Source organism: Puntigrus tetrazona, chromosome 20 (genome assembly GCF_018831695.1).
Source record: "Puntigrus tetrazona isolate hp1 chromosome 20, ASM1883169v1, whole genome shotgun sequence".
NCBI classification, from domain to species: Eukaryota; Metazoa; Chordata; class Actinopteri; order Cypriniformes; family Cyprinidae; genus Puntigrus; species Puntigrus tetrazona.
The window spans coordinates 18,178,004-18,202,714 of NC_056718.1; the positions used below are offsets into that span (position 1 = coordinate 18,178,004).

A 24,711-nucleotide genomic window follows, 5' to 3' on the forward strand; every position below is an offset into this window, starting at 1 on the left:
TAGCACATTTTTTCTTTTTCTTTTCTTTTTTTTGAATGTACAATACCGTCTTTGGTGTCTGTCTGTCCTCTTGCTCCCCATTAGGCCTGATAGTGTTCTTTTAACAGTGAATGGTTGCTTCCTGCATTTTAATTGCATCTTATCTAACATTGATGCAGTAGCATGACTCAGTCTATGTATTTCTGTATATGGAAAAAGTAGGGGATAGCTGGGCTAGATAATTTTACAAAATGGGTGTTGAGACTGCCGGAGCACAGAGAGCTGCAGTAACCAGGAACGAAGTAAAACGGCAAACATGTTTTTGACGTGTTTAACATCCCATTTCATCTCTGTCTTTTGTGTGCAGAGTTTCTGTTTATGTCATTTGTCACATAACCTTCCTGCATTCAGTGAATGTTTAAAATAGCTGTCTGCGCTGAACAGGCCATGCGTTTTGCGCTCTTGCTCCATTAATGCACTTAAAGCATGGGGCTTCAGTTTCTGGCACGTCTGATGGGGGATTCTTCTCTTACCTCGTCTGTTTGCATTTTTTTGTCTTGATGAACATTAGCACAGGAGCCATGAAACATTCAAGATCTTACGGCTTTGTTTGTTCGTCCTCCGGCTTCATTGTATTTTGGGAATATCCTGTTTGTGCATTGCAGTGGTTTAGACCAATGTAGTTTTTGTCTTGTGTGACACAAGCCATGCCATCATGCTTCAATAGCAATAGGGGATGCTTTAGGGGTGGTGTATATTGCTCTGGGAATTTGGGCATCGTGGGTGCTCGCTCTAGCATTAAACACAATTTATCGCCCCATTGCATGTTTATGCAGTATGAAAGTGATTCTCAGGCATGTTTTTGTAGGTTTGGTACTTATTAATGATTTAATGCTTTCCCCTGTCCTCACGGAAGGTTTCATATATCACCCCCCCCCACTAACTACATGCTACTGTGAGCCATGACTTTGCCTTAGGGATTGAAAGCACCCATGATTTTTTTTTTTTTATTAATTTGATATCCTGCCAGCTTGTTTAATAACAGGGGCTGCCATTACATCTATGAAGGGAACCCCTGTTCAGTACCTCTTCATTTTGTAAATGTAGTTTATTCTGTCTGTTGGGACTCATCTTATTTTTGGCCGTTATTAGCAGTAGCAGTTGTGAGGCACTGTGACGTTCAGATTAAAACAGATAATAAGGAATTGCAGGTCATGTAGTAACTTAAATAAAAAGAACAAAAATGCTAATAAATTACAGTTTTATTATCAATAAATTTATTATATATATATATATATATATATATATATATATATATATATATATATATATATATATATATATATATATATATATATTAGCTCACAATCTGATAATTTATTAAAATAAATTAGAGGGCTACAGAAGTGTCTGATGTGTTCAAATTGAATGTAAACATTTAAACATTGTTCACATGACACCTATTTCATCAAGCAGTTTGCACAGGCATAGTCTCTGCTGCCGAAAGTTGCATTGGCCTGAGCACATTGCCGATTGTCATAACTGCTATTGTGTAAATGCTCTCAATGCCTTATTAGCCTCTCTGGTTACGGCAGAGGAAGGCCATCCTCAGGTCTTTTAGCTCCAGGAGCTGGGACGTGTTCTTCTGGAAGCGGCATTTTTGCGTTGTTACCTCACCGTGGCCGTAAATAATCTCTCTTATGGCTTCCAGATGTCCCCTTGCCAGAGGAGTGGATGTGGGAACACGCACTCGAGGCCTAGTATTCCTCTTTGCATCCTCCTTTGCACACACGCCTGTCCCCAAATACAGCGGGGAGGGCAAATTTACACAAGCACGCGCAGATTCTCACGAGCACCGTGTCACGCACACCCTTAACCAGTCTGGTAGGAGACACAAAGACGGGACGTGTTTTTCCAGTCCCACAATGCCAGTGAGTTTAGTCTGACACTTTCTTTTAAAACCTCAGTATTTGTACTCTGCATAAATGTTACTCCTTTGTACCACGGTTAATATCATTAACTAAAACTGAAACTAAAACTTTCACTGCTTAAGAAAAATAAACAATAACTGAAAAAACAAACAAACAAGTATATATTTATTCAGAAAAAAATGGAATGACCAAACAGCTAAATTACTGAAACATTAATCAAAATGGAATCTAAAAATAAAATCTTATTCATAAAAAAAAAATAAAAAAATAACAACAGTGGTTTGTACACCTTCTCTAATACCAACTATTCCTTGAAAGGATCATAAACAGCCATACAGTGAATAATGTGTTGGTGAAGTTTACATTTACAACACTGCAGATTACCTCACTCTCATTTGTCATGGCAACCGTTGCTATGTTTGGCATGCCCGTGTTGTTTTATTGGGTTTTCAGGTGAGTGATACTGTATAGCTATTGTTCTGCTGCCAAAATTAAACAAGAGAAGCATCACTAGAGCTAATATTGTTAACCCACTGATCCTTGGATACATAGGGCGGAGCTGGCTTCATGATAATGCACAGGTATCGCATGGATTTCTCCGTGGATAGGCCCCTCGCTCAGTCTACGTTTATTTGTTTTTACTCTCTAAAGAGCCTTGCAGGTCCCATTATGATGTGGTTACTGGCATTCATTCTTGCGGAGTGTTTTATTCAGTGGTTGTCCATGTTGTCTGCGGAACAGAGGAGTCTTTTAGGACTCTGGCGGTTCTTGGTTATGAGTGTTATGCCTGATTGTATGCAGTCAATGGTGTGTATGATGTAACAAACGACTCCTACTGCAGCGGCACACTTATTTTAACATGTGACCGCCGCTTATTTGTGTCAAAACTGTTGAAAGTTTCTTAGAGGTCAAGCGTGGCTGATTCCATCCAGGGATGTCTGAGGTTATTTTTATTCCGTCTCAGTGGTAAGGAGGGGCGAATTTGATACGTCCAGTTAGAATTGAGCATCTAAATTATCCTTTTTTCCCCCTCCATAATGTGAGGCTGTTTTTGAACTGATGCCAGACTTACCATTACCTTCAGGTTTGCGTCTATCAAGTTCCAAAAAAAAAATCACATGAAATAAGCCTTTAAATTATTTTATTAATGTAAAAAAAAAAAAATTAAATCATATATTCACACAGTTGTGAAATTTTATAAAAAAAATAAAAAAAAAAAAAAAAAATATATATATATATATATATATATATATATATATATATATATATATATATATATATATATAAACTATATATAATAGTAATAATTGAAATATACTGTAGAATTTATTTATTTATTTTTTGATATGTTTAATTTAGCTGGAAATGTAGAATATTTTCTTCCTATTAAATAATTTATATACTCCGTTATATATGCTATCATCATAAAGAAAAAAAATACTCCCATCAGTATATAATGCTTTGGTCATTTGGGCATTTGGTCTGCCCCTTACTTAATAATGGTAATTATTAGCATGTTTTTAGCTGTCAGCAGGGTGTGTGATAGAGTAGCTGGTCTGTGACGACGTTTAGATTAGCAGTGGGTCAGTGCTTAAGTGTAATTACAGTAGTAATGTGGAGCAGTTCTGATGAGACGTAATGACCTGGCTGAGTAATGAAGGCCTGCTGGGACCAAAATGCCTCGGAGCCACCAATTGTACCTTGCTGATCTACCCACTTATTTGCTCTGAAAGACAGATGCTGGAACTTCAACAGATAATGACCCTTTAAATAGAATTACAGTGTTGTGTGGGAAACGTTTTATTTATTCTTAGTTTATGTTATTAGATAGTAAAAATGAGGAAGTGCCTTAGTGTTCTGGATGGCTATAGTTCCTGGAAGGGAATAGTTAACCCAAAAATGAAAATTACCCCATATTTTACTCACCCCAAAGCCATCCTAGGTGTACATGACTTTTCTTTCTTTAAGCCAAGAAGCCGGGAAGGTTTTACGTTGCAGTACTTGTAGATGTATCCGATTTATGGAACTTCAATATAATCCACAAGCATTATCAAGCTTGGAAGAGCCAGGATATATATTTTTTAACTCTTAACTGTGTTTGTCTGAAAGAAGAAGGTCATATACACCTAGGATGGCTTCAGGGTGAGTAAAATATGGGGTAGTTTTCAGTTTTGACTGAACTATTCCTTTAACACCTTTTAATAACAATATTTGGACACATATTATGCTTTTTTGAATTGTTAGTGTTCAGATGCAAAGTTTTTTTATGGTTGAGTAAATAAATGAAATAAATGATTTTTGTTGTTTCTTATATGTTGCTTTAAATTAGGCTAGCTGTGTTTTTGCACTTTGGTGTGTTTCATGTTTCATTTCAACCTACATTAAAGGCCCAAGATATTTAGACACTTAAAAATACATAAATATCATTGCATTACATAAAACAATTTGAACCAACTTTGTCAATGAAAGTTAGCTAAAACACTTTTTTAGTTGGTATAAAAAAGTTTTAAAATATACATTATAAATCTGTCACTAAACACTTTTATATTCTTATACATATGTGACTTTTCTGAATTCCTCTCTTCTGCACAATCCAATATTGCTATAGCAACAGAGCCGCCCCACCCTGTGTGCTTGATGCTGATTGGATGAGAGGCGATGCCTGGCTGAGTATGGAAATGCCTCCGGAGCCACCAATTGTACCTTGAGATCTTTATGGAAAGCTGAATTGTGAGTCTGCAGCAGTGGCAGTGTGCTCCATGGAAAGATTTTGCAACAGAACGCCTCAGTAATGTGTACGAGAGCCATTTGTAAAAAAGCTGTTTTAGGAAGGTCATGCATCCCTCTTTCTGAGAAGCTAAGCGTAAAGCGGCATAGACTCTGTTGATGTCAGGTGTGGGAGACGTGTTTGTACTCTTGTTGAGGAAAAACACAGCAGACTTTTATCCTTATCGCACTGCGGTTGAGATCATCTCCTCCTCTGTTCCCATGTTTCCCACCCTGGGAATAATACACACAATGTTACTGCAGTAGAACAACTCCTTATTTTGCATAATATTTACAACAAATTGTTTAAAATAGTAGTTAATTTGACAAAAAAATTTACTCTAAAAATAGCAGTTTTTGAAAATGGGCCAGGAAAGTCTCTTCATCAGGGTGGCTTTTATAAAAAAAAACTGTAATACTGTAGGAAAAAAAATAAAAATAAAAATAAATAAATAAATAATATATATATATATATATATATATATATATATATATATATATATATATATATATATATATATATATATATATATATATATAATTTAAAATAACCTTTTCTATTTTATGCAATTTAAAATATAATTTATTTCTGTGGTTGCCATATAATTTAAAATTTTCAGCAGCCTTTACTCAACTCTTCACCTGATCAAAATTTTCACGTGATCATTCAGAAATCATTCTAATATGCTGATTTAGTGCTTAAGAAACATTTATTTATTTATTCTCAATGTTTGTTTAATACTTTGTTACTTATTATGTACTTCAAAACCTTAAAATCGATTTTATGTACCTGTATTTGATCAAAATTCATCTTGGTGGAATATATGTGTATTTATTTATTTATTGTTTTTTGAATGTTTCTGACCACATCTTTAATGGTAGCATAAAACAAAATTATATATTTATTATATTAATTAATTAATTAATTAATTTGCATTTATTAATATTTATTTCTTTTTTTACCTCCATTATACTGATTTTGTCCCCTTTCTTTTCTTTTTTTATTTTACAGCCAAACCTTTCACATCCAAGGTGAAACAGATGCGCTTGCGCAAGGAAGATTTTGAGATCCTGAAGGTGATTGGACGGGGAGCGTTTGGAGAGGTATTTACTGTTTCACTCCATTTGGAACATTCTCTTGTTTTTTTAGCTCCCGCAACAGCCCCTTTGTATTTTTTAAAGAGTTAATATACTGCTTTACCAAAAGCACAGGTATGTTGCAGAGTAAGGGCATTCTTCATGCAGTACTTATGAGAGCCTGAGGCAGTTGATGTTCTTTTGTAATGACAGATGTGTGATGTAGTCACCAGGGAATGTGTGGTGTACAGGTAGGCCAGGAAACCAGCACTATTAGGTTACTTAGGCCTGGCTCTTCAGAATGGCCCATGAAGTGGGAACATTGGACAGCAGCCATGTTTTAAAACCCCAGCAAATGGTTTATGGAATTTTTATTCAGCTTTTATTTCACAGTGACTGAGAAAACAGCTTTGTGGCACTTGGACTTTTCCAAGTTGAGTTGAAGTAATAGTTCGCCCCAAAAATGAAACGTTCTGTCATCATTTGCTCACCCTTTCTGTACCAAGTACAAAAAGCTAATATTTGAGGAATATCTTGACAGCTCTAATATGAAATATTGCGTACAATTTGTACAGACTGTTTTTATGGGATTTTTTTTTTTTTTTGAAGCTTGAAAGCTTTAATCCACATTCGGATAGTGATCGGGATATCATAGTTTCTCCTATTGTTTTCAATGGAAAAAAGAAATTTATTTGGGTTTGAGAACAGCAGTATAGTGAGTTAATAAACACCAAGTTGAATCCTTTAACATACAGATCCGCTTTAAACGAATTCCTCTGAAATCAAGTACCTTAAATTTTCCAAGTGGTGGAATACATTAGCAGTTGTGTCTGCAAAAAAGCAGTTTAAACGTTTAATGGCGGATAGGTTTGAGTTATAAAAATGGCAACACATTTATTAGATTGGGTGGATGGAAATACATCAAAGATCTTTAAGATTAAAGTAGATTTTAAAGGGCAATATGTGTCAGTCCTTCGGTTTTTCTCCACTTGTCAACGTCTGGTGAGCTGTGATTCATCTGCAACCTCCTCAATGGGAGCATTTTCGTCTGACACACCACTCGACAGGGTTTCCGGGCTAGCGTCTGCTCACTTCAGTCCAGCTGGAATCAACAGCTCATGGAAAGCTAGCAGAAAGTCTGTTCTGCTTGATGTGAGCCTGTTTCCAAAATAAAACCAGAAAAGGAAGCCATGCAGCTGTGAGAAAACGTGTGAAGGAACAGATTGAGGATAGGTCACACACTTTCATCTCCTAATGGATCAGGATAGGCTTGGGAGAACAGAAGAAGGCCATATGACATCATTTTCTGTTAAGACTTCTGAGCCAGTAGCTACTGCTGAATTTCAAATTTAAATAATACATTTTTTTTTATCGTAATATGTTTTTTTTTCTAGATGCTACTTACTGTAATGCCACTTTTAAAATCATTTTTTATATTCTATGAACATTTGTATAAACTAAGTGCTAAGCATATTATAAAAGCACACACAATGTTAGTTTCTGAAGATGTCATCACATGCTTGAAGGCAGAAAGCGAAGAGCAAAGAAGTTTGAAGGAGACTCTTCTATCATCTAGGTCAGAGCCAAGAACAGTTTGCTCTTTCCCGATCGAGTCACTGAACATCGAACATTGCCAGAACATTGTTACGTTCTCTGATCATCGTTTAATAGAGTGAAGACATCACACGCCTCACTGGGCTTAATGTTTAATATTTCCTCTTCAAGGCAGATGCTAGATAAGATCATAAGAGCGTTGCTTTCCTAGCATTGCGATCTCGTGGCATTCGAAGACATCTGTTTTTATTTGTATTTGAACTTCAGAATTGTAGTCTCACAGAAATTGAATTTGCAGCTTACTGTTACAAATAATTGCCCATTTAGACCGGTGCAGTAGGCTGTCTGACTGACATTTACAATGTGTTTTTTTAATAAATGCTATTTTCGGAGATTCCTGAAACAAATCTAACACAGCTTCCACAAATTCTAAGGATAATGTGATATTGAAAATTGGAGCCATGTCTGTTGAAAAGTCAATTTTGCATCACAGGAATAAAGTACATTTTAAAATGTATTAAAATTAGTGTTTTCGTATGATTTATCACATTTTTGCTCACATAATATATGTGGGTGTACTCTGTAAATGTATTATGTATACAGGAGTACAAACACATGCATTAATAGATTTAAGACAAATATGCAATTTTCTATATGTTAAATATATGTATATATTATATAAATTATGTGCACAGAATTCTATACTGTATGTGTTTGCTTTTATATATACTTAATGAATATACACTGCACACAAACATTTTATGTAGACAAACTTTTATTTTTGGATGTGATTCATTGCGAGTAATTGTTTGACAGCAGTAATTAAAACAGAAATGTTAGTAATATTGTAGTATTATTTCACAAGTGTACGTTTTTTTCTGTATTATTGATTAAAAAAAATAAACGTAAAAAGGCAAGTTATTGAGGGTAGCACATGCATTTGTAGACGTACAAATTATTTTTTTACTTGCTTCTGTATACCCTAGAACACCAGTAGAGGTGAACAAATAGGCTAATAATTCTGCTCATAATCTGCTGTACTTTTCTTTACTTTAACAAGCTAGCTAAATAACACCTTTGTGTGAACGCCAATAAAAACAGTGTTTCCAGGCCATATTTAAGCTTAAGATCGCTTCTGGACTTATGTTCTTGTCTCTTTTTTTTTTTTTTTACAGGTTGCAGTAGTAAAGGTGAAAAATACAGACAAAGTATTTGCCATGAAGATTCTGAACAAATGGGAAATGCTCAAAAGGGCTGAGGTGAGGATTTTACACATCTCTTTCTTTCATTCAGCGGCTTTGGTCCAAACCGAATGGCTTTAACTGCAAATAGTAGCAGTAATGGTTTTCTCAAGACTGATTTTTATATAATGTGCAAATCTTGATCCAGTTAGCATGAGGCTTTACTGTTCAGCTGATGCAGCCGTTTCTCCTATATCCCTGGCATGTCATTCTTTAGCTTCCTAGGAGAGTGTTACTCCCTCTGTCTTTGCCCATTACATGAGAAACCACTTAAAAACAAGCAGTCTTTTCTGTATATGATTCAGAAACCATTCCTCACTGTGGAAACAGACCCCTTGGTCGGAGTCATTCTAAATATGTGGGGCACATATTTGATGGCTGACTCCAAAAAAGTGGTTTCCTCTGACATTTTACCCTTTTTTTTTCTTTCCTTCAGACGGCATGTTTTCGGGAGGAACGGGATGTGCTGGTGAACGGGGACAGTCAGTGGATCACGACGTTACACTATGCTTTCCAGGACGAGAACAACTTGGTGCGTGAGAACTCTCAAGCTCACATTGGGTCTGATTCACGTTCACTTGATAAGGTCCAGAGGGGCATATAATGTAATGATCATTAATCTCTGTTTACGGAGTTCCAAGAGACACGGTTTTATAGCAGACTATATATTTATCTGTGCCGTGTTGTATACGGCTTGATTGAAAAAGAGGGGCTCTAATATGAATTATCATTTCGGGTTCAGCTTCATGAGTGGGAGTGTGAGGGAATGAAACTGGAGGGAGAGAACGATAAAGAGATTTTAGATGAAAGAATGTCATGGATATTTGAGATGAGATGGGTTAATCCAAGGGTAAAGGGAATTGAAAATATGTAAATATGAAATGCCTGCGATTGACATCTTCCCTTTGCCTTTTTTTTGTTTCTCCTGTTCTTATTCACTTCCTTTTTTTTCTCTCCTCCCAGTACCTGGTGATGGACTACTATGTAGGGGGAGATCTGTTGACTCTGCTCAGTAAATTTGAAGATCGTTTGCCTGAAGACATGGCCAAGTTCTATCTGGCTGAAATGGTCTTAGCTATTGACTCTGTGCATCAGCTACATTATGTTCACAGGTAGGTCGTGGCTCTCTAAACTAAGGTTGTTAATCAGTTTTTTCATCATCCATTCATTAAATAAATGTCATATATCAGTATTTGCTGAACTTCTGAATCACGATCATTGAAATATATCATTGTGGCAGCACTGAATAGACATTAAAAAGTGGCTTTAGAAATCAATGCATTGCTTTTTGTTTCCCATATCAATAATTGTATACACCTATCACTGACCTACTGTACAAGGCAATCTGTTTTGTAGTCTTGCGTGCTTGTATTTTTATTGAAAATACATGATTTTTGATGACATTTGAAAGCAGATGCCTTATTAACGAGCCAAAATGTAACTTCTTCATTGAAAGCAGATTTTTGGGTAAGGTTAAATGGATCATTTTGCCATGACCCTGTTTTTTAGTTAGTTATGAGTAGTTTTAGAGGGAGGGACGTTCTCATTTTCTGGAGAATTTGATTGGACAAATACCTATGTAGTGCAACATGAATCATGACAGCTTTATATGTTTCAGAAGAAAAAAATTTTTTTGTCAGTCTTTCATAGTACTATAATACTATACAAAAGTTTCATAGTACTATACAAAAGTTTGAGAACAGCAAGATTTTTTAAGGAAATTTTTTTTTTTTTTTTTTTTTTTTTAAAAGTAATAATATTTCACAATATTACAGTTTTTCTATTACAAATCTTACCCCAAACTTTTAAATGATAGTGTATATTAGCATATAGATGACCGCAAATCGAATCCACATGGATTAAAAGCCAAAAAAACACCCATTTAGATTTTATGGCTTCGAATCAGCTAAGCATGCATGAAATCAAAGCAAAAGCAACGAGTTGGAAAAAGGCTATGTTTAGTCTGAGGGCAGGCTGGATTGAAACCCATCTTCGGGTTATCACGCAGGAAGTGTCAACATTTGCATACTGGCAGGGACCAGTTGCATAGTCTTCAGAGTGATGAATGTGTTTGTGCTGAGACTTTGGGTGTGCTTCAACAGTCCCACCAAACGCATCATTTTGAAACAAACACGCTTTCTATAATGTACTTGTGTTGTCTTCCTCGCAGTTCTTTTAGTCGCTGCTTTTGGGGCACCCAGAGGGACAGTCAGGGGAAAGTTAAAGGCAGTAATCATGGGGTTAGAGGTGTGGTCAGCTCTCCTCTCGTGAGAGTTTGGCACGCCTGGTTTGTGGAGGGTGGGGACAGAGTGGATCGGTCTCTAGGGATGGGGTTGGCGTGGGTGTGTTTTTCTATGAGCGAGCCGTGTTAAAGGGTATGCATTTGGGAATAAGAGCATCTGTATGTTTGAGGGTGGATGTACTGTGTGAAAATAGTTGAGACACCACAGTTTGCACGAATGCACTGGGATGGATACATAATTACTTCTGTACTTCTGTATCTAAAAATTTGATTTAAATGGATATTTCACTACAATCTATATTCTTTATTTAAGAACTATATTCATTATTTAATCACCCTTACAAACTTTTATGACGTTCTTTCTTCTGTGGACATGAAGGGAGATGTTTAGCAGAATGTTCACAGTGCCCTTTTCAAGCCAAAAAAGGCCCTATAAAATAGGCAATACTTAAATTAATTTTATAAAATCAAATTGTGATTTATTTATTATTACTGTATTTTTTATTATTTCAATATTGCTCAATTTGCAATACTTGAAAATGTACAAATAAAGTATGAAAATCATTATTATTATCATTGAAGATTAATAAAATATTAAACAAAACAATAAATATTACTATTTTAAAATGGTGAAATAAATCTTAGCTTTTTAAATTTAATGCTGAATCATATTGTGATTTCATTTTTATTTCACTGTTATTATAAGTTTACTTTTACTACTTTTTTCTAAGTTTATCTTTATGTTGATCTTTATCATTCAGCTTTGTCATCAAACCTGACATGATGCATCTACCATGGGAAAAAGGTTTACTTTTTGGGTGAACCATGCCTTTAAATGTATTTAATAAATCTCAGATTACTTTTGTCACTTCATTAATTCACATTTACATTTTAAATACAGCTTTCTCGTGTTGTTTCCAGTCTCCAGATTACATTAGTCGGCTCCTGCCCCGAAAGCTCCTTCCAGGAAAAGCTTGGAGCTCTTGCTTTCACCCAACCCTCATTAGACTAAGTGGGCAAGCTGTTGTGTTAAAGTGGAGGATTTTTAGAGATTGTGCTCGTAAGTGGTGTTAAGTGCCCGGTTCCTCTCGGCCAGATATTTGCATAGGGTGCGCTTGGATCCTTCCCCTAAAAAAAGGCCGGCCCATCTCACAGCAGAAGAGCTAAATGGATGCATTAGCATCTGCGTGGTGTTTTTTGTGCGTGACCATTGCATTATTCTCAGTTATTGATCAGGGCCATATGTGCGTCCTGCTATTGATCAAAACCATGTGTGCGATGCCTCAGCTGATTTCTAAGGAATCTGGAATTTCGCTCGCCACCAAGACATGCCTCGTCGCACCTCAAAAGTCAAGAGGGAATCTCTTGTTACCTGTAAAGATCCTTTATCAAAGAGAAAGATGCACAGTCGTTGCCTGAGGATAAAGCCACATTCATCTGAACCGGCACAGGTGATTGGATGACCTCATAAAGAGCTTTGTTTGGCGACATTGACTCTGTTCTTAATGCTTGTCGAACAGCTTTTTTTTCAACAACAGGGCCTTGACCTACAAGTTGAAGTTTCCACATACTCCACTCTTCCAGTATTTTTTTGGTTTTTTTAAGAAATGGTGAATTGAGCTCATTGCTTGAGTAATAAAGGACTGAATGAATTGTTGAAATGTATCCAATGTCCCCATACAATGAGTCCCGCCCCTTCTCTTTCTTCCTGTCTATAGCTGACCAGCTCTCCCTGTGGTAGGCATGAGGCCGGGCCAGATGGTGCTCACAGATGGTTATTGTGGTCTTAAAGTGGGATTACCTCCCTCTGCTCGCAGTCCGCTGCTCCTTAAGACAGCAGCCCGGGACAGAGCCACCCAATTATCACCTACATTACAGCCCCTGCTGACCAGAACGGATCCCTTAATGCACCATTACAAAGTGACTTGCATTTATCTTAGCAGGAGGCATGCGGCCAGGTGAACTAAATGTAATGTAGATATAAGACAAGCTACGTTTAACAGTATAAATATAAGCATAGCAATGAGTTCCACACACAAAGATGGAGTAATAATGATTATGGAGCTATGTAAGCACTCCCAATAGCTGTGTCATGAATATTTCCACATTATCTGTGGTAAACCTTGTTATCTTGTGTTAATCTATGGAGCATATTTGTTTGGCTCAGAGTTTCTCTACTTCTGTAATTGGTTTAGCATGTCTTCTTCTGCTTTCTGATGTTTGCTCTGTAGCACTGGAGCGTGACGGTGAGAATGGCCCAATCAAGCTAAAACCCTTTTGAAAGAAAAAAAGACCTCAGTGACAGAGTCAGCAAAATGAGGGGCCTGAGTGGATCTGTATAACTGGTCGTGATTATGGGTGTTGAGAGATATGCTGGATAGATTTTGCTATTGAAAAAATATAAATTTATTCAGAAATAGTTTGTGTTTCAATTGAAACAAACTCCTAGATTTACCAAAACATAAACCTAATTAACTGTGTCCGTGGAGCTATACGTAAATTCTGTAATAATTGCGAGTTGTCATTGCGTATCATTGCACTAATCTAAAAGTCCAACCATGCTTTCAGCTGCCACAATAATGAAATAGAATTGTCTCTGAATTATCAAATTAATTTGGGTGCTTTATCTATATCTACCATTACACTAGTATTCAAAAGTTTGTAATTCTAATAAATGGTCTTTTTTAACATTAATCTATTAACTTTATATTTAAGACATACATAACAATTTTTTTTTCTGAAATATATACATACATGCATGTGTGTGTGTGTGTGTGTGTGCACACAGTACATACATATATGTGTATATATATATACATATATATATATATATATATATATATATATATATATATATATATATATATATATATATATATATATATATACACACACACACACACACACACACATATACATGTATTATACATTCAAAAACTTTCATTTCACAGCAAGGATGTGACACTGAAGAGTAATGGCTACATTATATAATTTCATGTATACAGTACGCTTGAAGTTAAATCTTGTTGCATTTATAAATAGTTTGGCTTGTTTTTAGTGATTTGAAAAACATTCTGGATGATTTCTTAATGATTAATTACTTACGAAACATGACAGGAGTGCAGTATATTATAAACATTGTAGTGTTGACTACAATATCGCTTCATTATTTGGTGTGGATGAGGTCAAGCCGTTATGAAAAGAGTTCCACCACCCACTGAGTTCCTCACACAATCTCAGACAGCCCTCTTTTTGTTAAAGCCCTCATACATGGTTCATCTTGGCTCTCTATTCAGCTGCTCGACAGCGGGGGGTGACTGCCTGCCTGTCACCTCACATGCAAACACCCACATATATTTTCATATCTTGAATCAACACTAATCAAAAATTTCACTATACTCTCCTCACTCAGTGTACTAAAACTCTGCCAAACCTGGAAAATCACAGCTTGCACACACACACACATACTGTATGAGCTTGTAATGTCTGTAATGTCATTGGCTGTAAAACGCAACAAAAATGTCACTATTTAGAGTTACAGTTTTAGGGTTTATGAGCTGTTATGATTAATGATGTGCTGACGCTGGTAAGTCCTCTGGCTGTTTAAGTGAGATAGCGTGTGCATGTCCTTTAAAGTTTTCCTTATCTCTTTTACAACAGTCATTGGTGTTCTTGTGCCAGACACAGGACAGTGGTGTGATTTATCGATGTAGATAAACTTTGACGCCTTAAACAGATATTGTATGAAACATCTCGGACAATTTTGAAATCTGGCACAAATTGTGCTGTTATTGTGCTGTAAGTGTAATATGGCAAGATTGTTAGCTCTTCGGCTCAGTCTGATGACACGTGTACATGACCTCTGACCCTCATTAGAACACCACAGGCCCTTTGTTACTCCACCTGCACATCACCAACCAGTTTGGTCTAATACATATACCTTTTATTTAACTATATACGAAGAGTTCATTTGCAAATACCAATAACTCACTTTTTTATTGCCTAATCAAACTGCAATTGGCTTGTTTTGATTAAGTAATACTAACTTAAATACAAAATTCATTGAAAGTGTGTATATAGATAGATAGATAGATAGATAGATAGATAGATGACAACATGGATGCCTGACAAACGTTGTTGTTGTGATCATAGATTGTATGGATGTGATTACATGCAATACACAGAACCTTTCCCTCACCATTGTAAAGGTTCTGTGAAAACATTTTAGCTTTTATTTTCCTTTTAAGCACTGAAGAAGATATCACAGGTTCAGCTAGTTCGTTGAAATATCCATCCTCCATCGTCTTTTTAAAAGTAAAAGTAGCCTTGTCACCCGAATACAGGGTGCTGATTCGCTAGAATGGATTTATCAGCTTCTGTTCAAAAACAACAAGGGTGCTTGTTGGCTTCTGCAGTAAAACGTGAACTTGTGAGGCCTTTAAAGTGGCCAATACTGGCTTTTTTAAAAAAATGTGTTTAGGGTTCAGATTGCGTTATATGTGAATAATAATGCACGGCAATCAGCTCATTTCTTTTAAGTGGCGTTTATCGTTTTTCCAAAGGAACTTTTTATATATACTCACAACATAATGGTAAAAAAAGCATTATGTATTTATTTATATTATTTAATTTAATATACACACACACAGTGGCTTTTTCTTATGGTTCCTTTTAATTTTGAAAATGTATGTTTACGATTGTGCTTTATGTGTAATCAGGGATATTAAGCCAGACAATATCCTGATGGACATGAACGGTCACATTCGGCTGGCTGACTTCGGCTCCTGCCTCAAGCTCATGGAAGATGGGACTGTGAGTTTGAGCTTCGATATTTAATTGTCAAGCACATGATTTCTCGCTCAGTAAGTCTTTTGTTATAACTCCTTGTTTTCTCTCAGGTCCAGTCCTCTGTGGCAGTCGGGACCCCAGACTACATCTCTCCAGAGATCTTGCAGGCTATGGAGGACGGGAAGGGGAAGTACGGGCCGGAGTGTGACTGGTGGTCTCTCGGTGTGTGCATGTACGAGATGCTGTATGGAGAGACACCCTTTTATGCTGAATCACTGGTGGAGACCTATGGAAAGATCATGAATCATAAGGTTTGCATTGTAGACCCACATACAACATGCAATACAGTGTTGTTATGTTTTCCAATGTGTATTTAAAGGTGATATGTGTAATTTGTAGGTTTTAAAATACTATTCTCTCTTTAGATACAAGTAAGCCATTCATTGGTTGTTACTATCAACCGCTCTACTATGAAAACATTATTTTGTTCAGTAAAACAAGGTCTGTTTATGCAGTTCCTTTTTGTGTTGCTAGTAATGCAAATTACACATTTCACTTTTAACTGTGGAGGACCTCTTCTGAAATCTGTTTGGAGTAGAGTAGCTTAATTTCTAGGTAACCTCGTTCTTTTTATAGTTAACCAGGAAAATTTGTTTGTGTCTCTTATAAAACAAAAAGTCATGAGTGGATTGTAGACGTTTTGAATTAAAAATTCTTTTTGTCTTTTCTTCACTATTTTATTCTGGATTAGTCATCTCAACCTAACAATGAGGTAAAAATTCACCTATTCACCAAGGTTCATTTAGTTCTGTGTGGGAATTAACTAATGGAGCACGTGTAACTAGTGTAGCTAGGCAGAGAAATTTTAGAGAGCCTCGAAGCGTAGTACTGAGCACTAAGCGTGTTTTAACTCCTTCGTCCTCAGGAGCGCTTCCAGTTCCCACTTCAGGTGACAGATGTGTCTGAAGAGGCTAAAGATCTCGTACGGCGGCTGATCTGCAGCAGAGAACACCGGTTAGGCCAGAATGGGATCGATGACTTCAAACAGCACCCGTTTTTCTCAGGCATCGACTGGGATAACATCCGCATTTGTGAAGCCCCCTACATCCCTGAAGTCAGCAGCCCCACTGACACTTCCAACTTTGATGTGGATGATGATTGCCTCAAAAACTGTGTACGTGTCTAATTTCTTTCTAATTTTATCCTGTAGCTGATGCATTTATTCCACATAAGTGCTTTAATTGATTTTTGAAGAGACACCTTTCCTCTTAAATATGCCACTAAACCGAACTGGATTATTTTGATGCATCGAAACATTGTTTTTCTAAATTATTTTAGGAGACACTGCCCCCACCTTCACACACAGCATTTTCTGGACACCACCTCCCATTCGTAGGCTTCACCTACACAAGCAAATGGTGAGTCAGATATTTATTCATCATGCCTTTTTTAAATATGTAAAAAAAAACTATACAACAGTTACATTGTTGCAAAAAAGTTTGTATTTGAAATCTATTCAAACTTAAAAACCTTAAAAATGCTTTCCAGGCAAATGCTGAGCAGCACAATCATTTAATGTTTCATGTATATAACAATAAATGTTTCTTGTGAACCAAATCAGTATACTACAATGATTTCTGAAGTATTATCGGATTCATCACAGAAATAAATTATCATTTAAAATATATTAAAATAGAGAACAATTATTTTACATTGTAATATTATTTTACAATATTACTGTATTTAGCTATAAGTGTAGCTGTGTTGAGCATATGAGAATTTTAAAAATACAAAAAAATCTTTTAAACAGTAGTGTAGTGTAGTGCACTTTAACAACTTGATTTATTTTGTGCATCACAAAATTTTTAATTCAGTTTCTTGTGTGACGTGGTTCTACAGCACACTGTCAGATCGAGGGTGTCTACGGGAGTCCATTGGACCACCGCAGGTAGATGCTGATCTTCAGCGAAGCCTGGAGGAGAGCCTAGCCTCAGAGGCCTATGAGAGAAGGATTCGACGTCTAGAGCAGGAGAAGACCGAACTTACCCGTAAACTACAGGGTGAGGGCACTACCACATTTACATTTAATCATATTTGATCTTTCTGTCTCTCTGAAACATCCTTTTTCCCTTAGAGTCCACGCAAACAGTGCAGGCACTGCAGTACCCTGATTCAGACGCCCCAGTGAATGCCAATAAAGAGGTAGAGATCCGGAGTTTAAAGACTGAGATCGACATCCTGAAGAAACAGATAGCAGGTGAGAGCTCGATATTGTTTTAGAACACGCTCAGTCATGGTTTTGGGGTTTTTTGCACTTTACTGATTACCCATTGAATGTAGTGACATCTCTATACAAAGCCTCTATAATGTTTCATCACGTCAGACTCTGGTCAACTGGAACAGCAGTTGGAGGAGGCCAGCACAGTTCGAAGAGATCTGGAAGACTCGTCTAAGGTCATCAGAGGCTTAGAGAAACATCTGAAGGGTGTCGTGCAAGAGAAAGATGATCTACACAAGGTACCTACTCTGTTGTATTTTAAAAATAGGCATAAGATCTGAAGCTTGTCAACTAGGTCATGATGTTTGGAGTATGGTTAACTAGCACAACCACTCCCCCTCCAGGTGGGGTTTAACCAAACTCTAATAATGTTGGCCTTTAATCCAAAAATGAGGATTCTAAGTTATTTTAAACTTGTCTAAGATTTACTGGTTTTAGATGGTTTAAACTTGTCTAGTTGGCCTTCCAGCCTGGCCAAGCTGTTTAAAAAAAGACCAAATAGTTCCCTGTTTGCTGACTAATCTTTAACCATACTTTTTAACAGATTACTCTTTAGCTCAATGACTAGTAAAAAGTTGATCATGGGCCAGTAAAGGCTGGGTTACACTAAATGACTTAAAATGTCACATTTTTAAAATAATATCACACTAGATTTTTAAGTCATTCTGAATATAAAAAAAATAATTCAGAAACGTGTCCCATTGGTAGGAAAATGCATGACAAAATATTTCAATATCAAACATATATTTGATATCTTGCTATTGAATAGAATAATAAAAATCTGTGTCCATAATACACTATTTGACTTTCTATTAAATATGTCCACTCTACCCAATATCTGTAGATTGCCTTTGACCTTCAGTAGCTAGAGTTGACTCGTCCAGTCTGATAATCAGGGAAATATCTGGGAAATAGTTGTAAAAAAGTGTAGTGCATTCCAGCCTTAAGTCATGTTAACTTTGATTCTGTAATGAATATGTGAAGGAGTTTCTGGAGTTGGCAGAGAAGGTGAAGGCTCAGGGAAAGGAGTTAAAGGAGGCTCACAGTCAAAAGAAGATGGCCATAGAGGAGTTCTCTGAGCTGAACGAGCAGCTGAGCGATCTGCGCTCACAAAAGCAGCGGTTGAGCCGACAGTTCAGAGACAAAGAGGAGGAGATGGAAGGAGTTTCGCAGAAACTAGAGGCTCTACGGCTAGAGATTCGCAAAGCTGAGAGAATGCGCAAAGAGGTATACTTACTGAAACTTACTGGTGTTTGACCTCTTTTTATAAGCCTAGTCAGCATGTTTGTAATGTTGATGCAGTGCTCCAGAAATTATCAGTGGTATTGTATTTTTGTGAATTTGTTGGCTGCGTATTTGATGTTTGTGGTGTTTTCTTCTCAGTTGGAGGCCCAGGCCGAGGAACAAGCAGCAGAAGCTCAGAAAGAGAGGAAGCTACGAGAGAGAACTGAGCAGTACAGCAGACAGTTGGAGGAGGAGGTGGAAGTGATGAAGGTGACAATGCATGAGTACATTAGTATACATTAATTTCCATTACCATTGTAAAGAAAAAGCTTGCGAATAATCAATTGACAGCACTAGAATATATATACACGCACACACTGAGCATCATCTTCACGTACATGCACCTGGTGGTTGTGTTTAAATGTTTTAAAATTATTATATATATTGTTTGCTCCCATTCTCTTCCTTTTTTCTCATTCTCTTAGTCCTTTCTTTTACTTACATATGTCTTGATCCTCCTACAGCAATTGAAACAAGCTGGACCTCCTCACGCAGCGGCAGGCTCAGACCAACAACAAGAGCTGATGCGCATACGGGCCGAGCTGGAGAAGAAGAACGTGCAGTACGAGGAGGAGTTATGTCACAGAGAGACGCTCCACAGCAGCGAGCTGAAGGGCCTGAAGAAGGAGCTACGCGATGCTGAGGGTCAACACCTCACTCTCCAGAAAGAGATTCTCATGCTCAAAGACAAACTGGAGAAAACACGCAGAGAAAGGTACAAGGTTTTTGTGCAGTTTCTTTACATTGTCAGGAAAGCATCATGTAGAATACACATAGTTGCTGGCACATTCAGCCTTTTCCTATAGGTAAATATTTACAGCTTTTCTTGTCTGCTGTCACTTAGGCAGAAAGAGCCAATCAGTATAAACCTGTAGATCTGTTTCTTTCCATTGAATTTCCATAGTAGCTGAATGTCGCTGTATTGTAAACTTCATCTTGCACATTGTTGTGTTTGCAACAGCCAAATTGAACGAGAGGAGATTGAGATGGAGTGCAAGCAGAAGTACGAGAGGGAGAGAACCCATCTGACAGATGAAAACAAGAGGCTCGCGAGTGAAGTGGAGAACGTGAGCTCTCTATCGCTCTCATAAACACATGTGCCAACGCTCATGATATTCATTAGCCTGTGTCTCTTTCATCACAAAACGTATACATCAAACCCTTGAAATTCCCCCTTCTACTCTGGCACTCTTTTCCCAAATCTGCTAACATTCCTAGAGAGAGATTTTAACCACACACACTTAGACAAAATTGCTTCTTGGCTCAGCCACTGTTTACTTTGGACTACAGGTTAAAATCGGAATCAGCCAGTCAAATAATTCTGCAAGTTTGGACATATCAGATATTAAAGGGCTCCTTATTTTTGGTGGCATGGATATTAAACATTATTCATTTCGTAAAAATACCTGGAAACCCAAAACACAAAGGCAGTTTAAAACAATAGTGCAGCCGGCCAGAGCTGTCATGTCAAATGCCAGATTGGATGAGGTTTAGAAACATAAGCAAGAATGATGGCATTTGGAAGGAATTGAACCAGGATGTGAAATGCCTGAATAAATTCACATTCCTATCAAGAAGCACTGCAGAGGTTTTGCATGGACTCGTTGTAACATATTATGTTTGCTTCCTGTCTTTCGTACAGTTTTCACTTTCCTACTAAACAAAAAAGCAATGAAAGCTAATAAAGTTGATCTAGGATAAATAGCAAGCTGCGCTTTTACTTTTCTAATTGATCACATGATAAAATTCGAAAAAAATGCCATAGGTTTAGAACTGAAGGGATAGCTCACCCTAAAATAAACATTCGTTTACTTACCCTTAAGCTAGTTTCTTCTTTCTGTTGAATGCTTAAGAGGAAATTTAGAAAAATGATGCTAACCAAATAGTTGACAGTAGCCAATGACAGTATTCCATACTACTGACATACAAAGTCAGTGGTTGCTTGGTTACCAACTAATAGATAGATTATGGTATTTTTACATTTTTTTAATAGTTGTATTTAATTAGTTTTTTTTTATTTTATGTTTTTGTGGTTTTAGTTGTAGTCAACCATAACAACACCGGTAGCAACATGCTAACAACCAACCTATCTCCTGCTATGCCTATCATATCCACCCAATCTCCATCTGTCTGCTACCTCACATCGTTACTTTTCTGTTCTTAACTCTTTGTGGTCTCTTTTTTCTCTTTTCAGCTGCACTCTGTGTATGAGCAGGTCAGCAGTAGTCACAGGCAGCTGGAAGAGGAGATGAGAGAGTTGGCTGATAAGAAGGAGAGCGTTGCCCATTGGGAAGCCCAGATCACAGAGATCATCCAGTGGTGAGTGGAGCCCCCTACCTGCAGCCACACGACATCACACTCGCAGAGAAAGACATGATAATGATGACCTTTACACTTATCTGCGTGGTTTTGTTGATACAGATCATGCAGATCAATTGACTGCTCTTCACTTGAATACAGTTGCTTATATACAATTTAAAGTCAACTAATCTGTACAGGGTGAGCGATGAGAAAGATGCTCGTGGTTACCTCCAAGCTCTAGCCACAAAAATGACAGAGGAGCTTGAAGGGCTCAGGAACACCAGCTTGGGAGCCAGAGGAACGGTGAGGCATGCGCACAGCAGATATAGATAAGACCCATATTCTCATTTTCTTGCTTGTCTGATGTGGTGGGCCTCTCTCACGTTTGTTAGGACATGCCGTGGAAGATGAGGCGCTTTGCTAAGCTGGACATGTCTGCGCGTCTGGAGCTGCAGTCTGCGCTGGATGCCGAGATCAGAGCCAAACAATCCATCCAGGATGAGCTTAACAAAGTCAAAGCATCCAACATTGCAACAGAATGGTGCGGCCACACATATCAGCATAGTTCTGCTTAACTCTACTGACATCTAATAACTTTTTTTTTGCTCATTTTTTTGTTTAATTCTTTACGTGAATAGTTTTGAAATTGACTTGGCTCTTGGTTTGGTCAGTGGAGCTTTTGTTTTTAGCTTACTTTGTTCACTCTCTTTTCGAATGAGGTGAATTTAAATAGAGTGACATAGTTTTTTGTCTGTTATTTTTATCTTACAGCAAATTGCAAGATTCCGAAAGTAGAAACCAGGAGCTGCTTGCAGAAATTGAGAGGCTGAGGAAGGAGACAGAGGAGCTGAGGCTGAGGAGAGGTGGCTGTTTTATTGTTATTTATGTTATTTATGTATATATTTTGTATTATTAATATTTTAAATATTAAGTAGTTTTTATTTTGTATTTAATTGTTTAAAAACTGATTTTAAAAATTTAAGCAGATTTTATTTAATTGCCAGGCCAACTTTTAATTAACAAAAAAAATTAACAACACTGGTGAAAATCAAATATCCAGCCTACTCATCATGTGACATAAAAAGAGCATTTCTGACTATGTTACAGTTTAATATGATGAGATTTAAAAAAAAAAAAAAATTATATAAGATTCTGTCATTTCTAGGAGTGAAACATCAGGATTCCCAGAATTCTTTCTTGGCATTCCTCAATGCACCCACTTCTGCTCTGGACCAGTTTGATGTAAGTTTGAGATCCCAGATGTTGTTCATGATAATATCTACATAGAGGTTCAAATCTTTTTCATCATTCTTTTTACATGCTTTCTGTATTCTTCTGACACATCCTGATCTGTTTGATTATTTTCTGTTCTTTTTTTCTCCTGTCATAATGTGTATGGTTACTGTTTTTTCATTCTGTTGTCCATCAGGACTCATTTTCTTCCTCTTCGTCTTCTTTAGTTGAATTTTGGGAAGATGTAAGTTCTTGTTCAGCCATGTAATAGTGGAATGTCTTTTTGCAACATTCATTTTACACATTTAAAAGCAGAAAAGTAAAGGCCCTTTTCCGGTAATGAAACTCCCACAGGAATAAAACCAGAATAGCAAAATAAACTGATTCTAAAACAGTCTGACATTAGCATGTTGCTAAGCTAATAGCACAACATTCAAATAAGTACATAGCACAGGCAAGTGGTAACAAAGAACATATTTTACTACACTAATCATTTCAATCTTATTTTTCTGTATTGAATTCAGTATTGAATTGATTTTACGTTCTACCAACGTAATGGTTCAGGGTTCTTATCTGATCCTACATCCACTCAAGTGTCTTGTGGTAGTGACTCCCTGAAGTTTTTTGATGTGAAGTGATTCCTTTGTGCATGTAAACTATGCCCAAAAATCCAACCTGAGATTAGACGTGTTTTCACACGCCCTCATTCCCTTCCTGATGTTCTCCAACCTGCTATCCCAGGCCATGATCGTGTCCAGCAGACACTTGTACATAAAGTTTGACTCTCCTCTATCTCTCTTTTTCTCTCTCCATATAAAGCGATCTCCCTCTTTTGGTCCTGGAAGCAAAACCAGACGTGTAAGACCCGTTTTTGTGTGTCACAGCACAACCCCCCTCCCTTTGTCATGTTTTTTATTTAGTTGTGACGGCCTGTTTTGCAAACTGCATGGGTGGCAGCTCTGATTGTGGTGATATCTGTATTTGCATGAGACCTTCAATGCTTAAATGCTTCTGAAATGTGTTTGAGAACTTTTCTTTCATCTATTGAAACACATATGAGCTATGTATGTGATTGAAGTGTTATGTATTAATATACTTCAGAGAATCGGAGTTATTGACTGGGTTGGTTAATTAAACTTGGTGGGTTTTTTTCTCTACCATGTGCTTTTATGGTACATTTTAAAAGTCCATTTAAATGGAAACATATAGATTGCATTTACTTGGCTTAATATTTGGATCTAATTTTAACTTTTGCACATGTGTGAAGATTAAACACAAAAATAAGTTGTATAAAAGTTGATTATAAGCATCACATAATTTAGTGACTGTTATGTCGATAAAACCCTATCTTGTTTTTCTCCATAGTGCACAGAATAAGTTTTCACTGTCTGCTTTGTTTTTCAAAGATGGTCAAAATCCAAAAAAAAGAAAAGTTTCAAAGGTGTTGTGGTGCAGTAGTTTTCTTTTTCAAACAATTTTGTATTTATAAAAAAATACAAGAAAAAAGGATAATGGAATCCACAAAAATATTAAGCAGCAACAAAAAAATAAGATGTTTAAGCAGCGAATCAGCATATTAGAATGATTTATAGAATAATGGCTGCTAAATATTACAATTTGTTATCACAGTTACCTTTTTAAAATGTTTTAAAATAGAAATACATATTTAAATACATATGCTATATTTTTATCAGCTTTGTTAAGCATAACCGGATCCATTTTAAAGCATTTTTAAAAATCTTAACCCCACATTTTTTTAACAGCAGTGTAGTTATTTTGTTGCAACGTTATACAGAAGTCACACAGGTTTGGAAAGACATGACAGTTAGCAATGATGAATGAATTTACGTTTAATTTAACTAATCCTTCACAGATCACTTTAATATAAGACCCTCATAAATTGTGGATTTGCTTCCCTTTATTGTTTGTGTGTTTTTCTCTCATGCTGTGTCTGCCTTTCATTCTGTCTTGCATGTGTAGTTGGTGTGTGGTCTCTGTGTAGTGAGTGTATTGTGCCTTCACTCATTGGCTTGGTGC

The 24,711-nt window shown here is 36.7% G+C and overlaps 1 protein-coding gene across 6 annotated transcripts in view; it reads left to right on the forward strand.

Moving 5' to 3' along the window:
* The window catches only part of cdc42bpab (CDC42 binding protein kinase alpha (DMPK-like) b), a 47,807-nt gene that overhangs the window by 11,245 nt on the left and 11,851 nt on the right, over positions 1-24,711 (forward strand). For 3 of the 6 annotated variants that reach the window (XM_043219308.1, XM_043219309.1, XM_043219312.1), the window contains exons 2-23: positions 5,689-5,780; positions 8,483-8,566; positions 8,985-9,080; positions 9,512-9,660; positions 15,509-15,602; positions 15,689-15,889; positions 16,330-16,350; positions 16,504-16,752; positions 16,917-16,996; positions 17,478-17,638; positions 17,713-17,835; positions 17,962-18,095; positions 18,841-19,083; positions 19,240-19,350; positions 19,605-19,855; positions 20,102-20,207; positions 21,335-21,459; positions 21,639-21,744; positions 21,834-21,982; positions 22,213-22,304; positions 22,607-22,683; positions 23,494-23,532. In XM_043219308.1, the coding sequence (XP_043075243.1) occupies positions 5,689-5,780; positions 8,483-8,566; positions 8,985-9,080; positions 9,512-9,660; positions 15,509-15,602; positions 15,689-15,889; positions 16,330-16,350; positions 16,504-16,752; positions 16,917-16,996; positions 17,478-17,638; positions 17,713-17,835; positions 17,962-18,095; positions 18,841-19,083; positions 19,240-19,350; positions 19,605-19,855; positions 20,102-20,207; positions 21,335-21,459; positions 21,639-21,744; positions 21,834-21,982; positions 22,213-22,304; positions 22,607-22,683; positions 23,494-23,532 (2,783 nt within the window). The remainder of the gene's footprint in view (positions 1-5,688; positions 5,781-8,482; positions 8,567-8,984; positions 9,081-9,511; positions 9,661-15,508; positions 15,603-15,688; positions 15,890-16,329; positions 16,351-16,503; positions 16,753-16,916; positions 16,997-17,477; positions 17,639-17,712; positions 17,836-17,961; positions 18,096-18,840; positions 19,084-19,239; positions 19,351-19,604; positions 19,856-20,101; positions 20,208-21,334; positions 21,460-21,638; positions 21,745-21,833; positions 21,983-22,212; positions 22,305-22,606; positions 22,684-23,493; positions 23,533-24,711) is intronic. The other 3 variants (XM_043219310.1, XM_043219313.1, XM_043219311.1) reach the window with 2 other exon arrangements.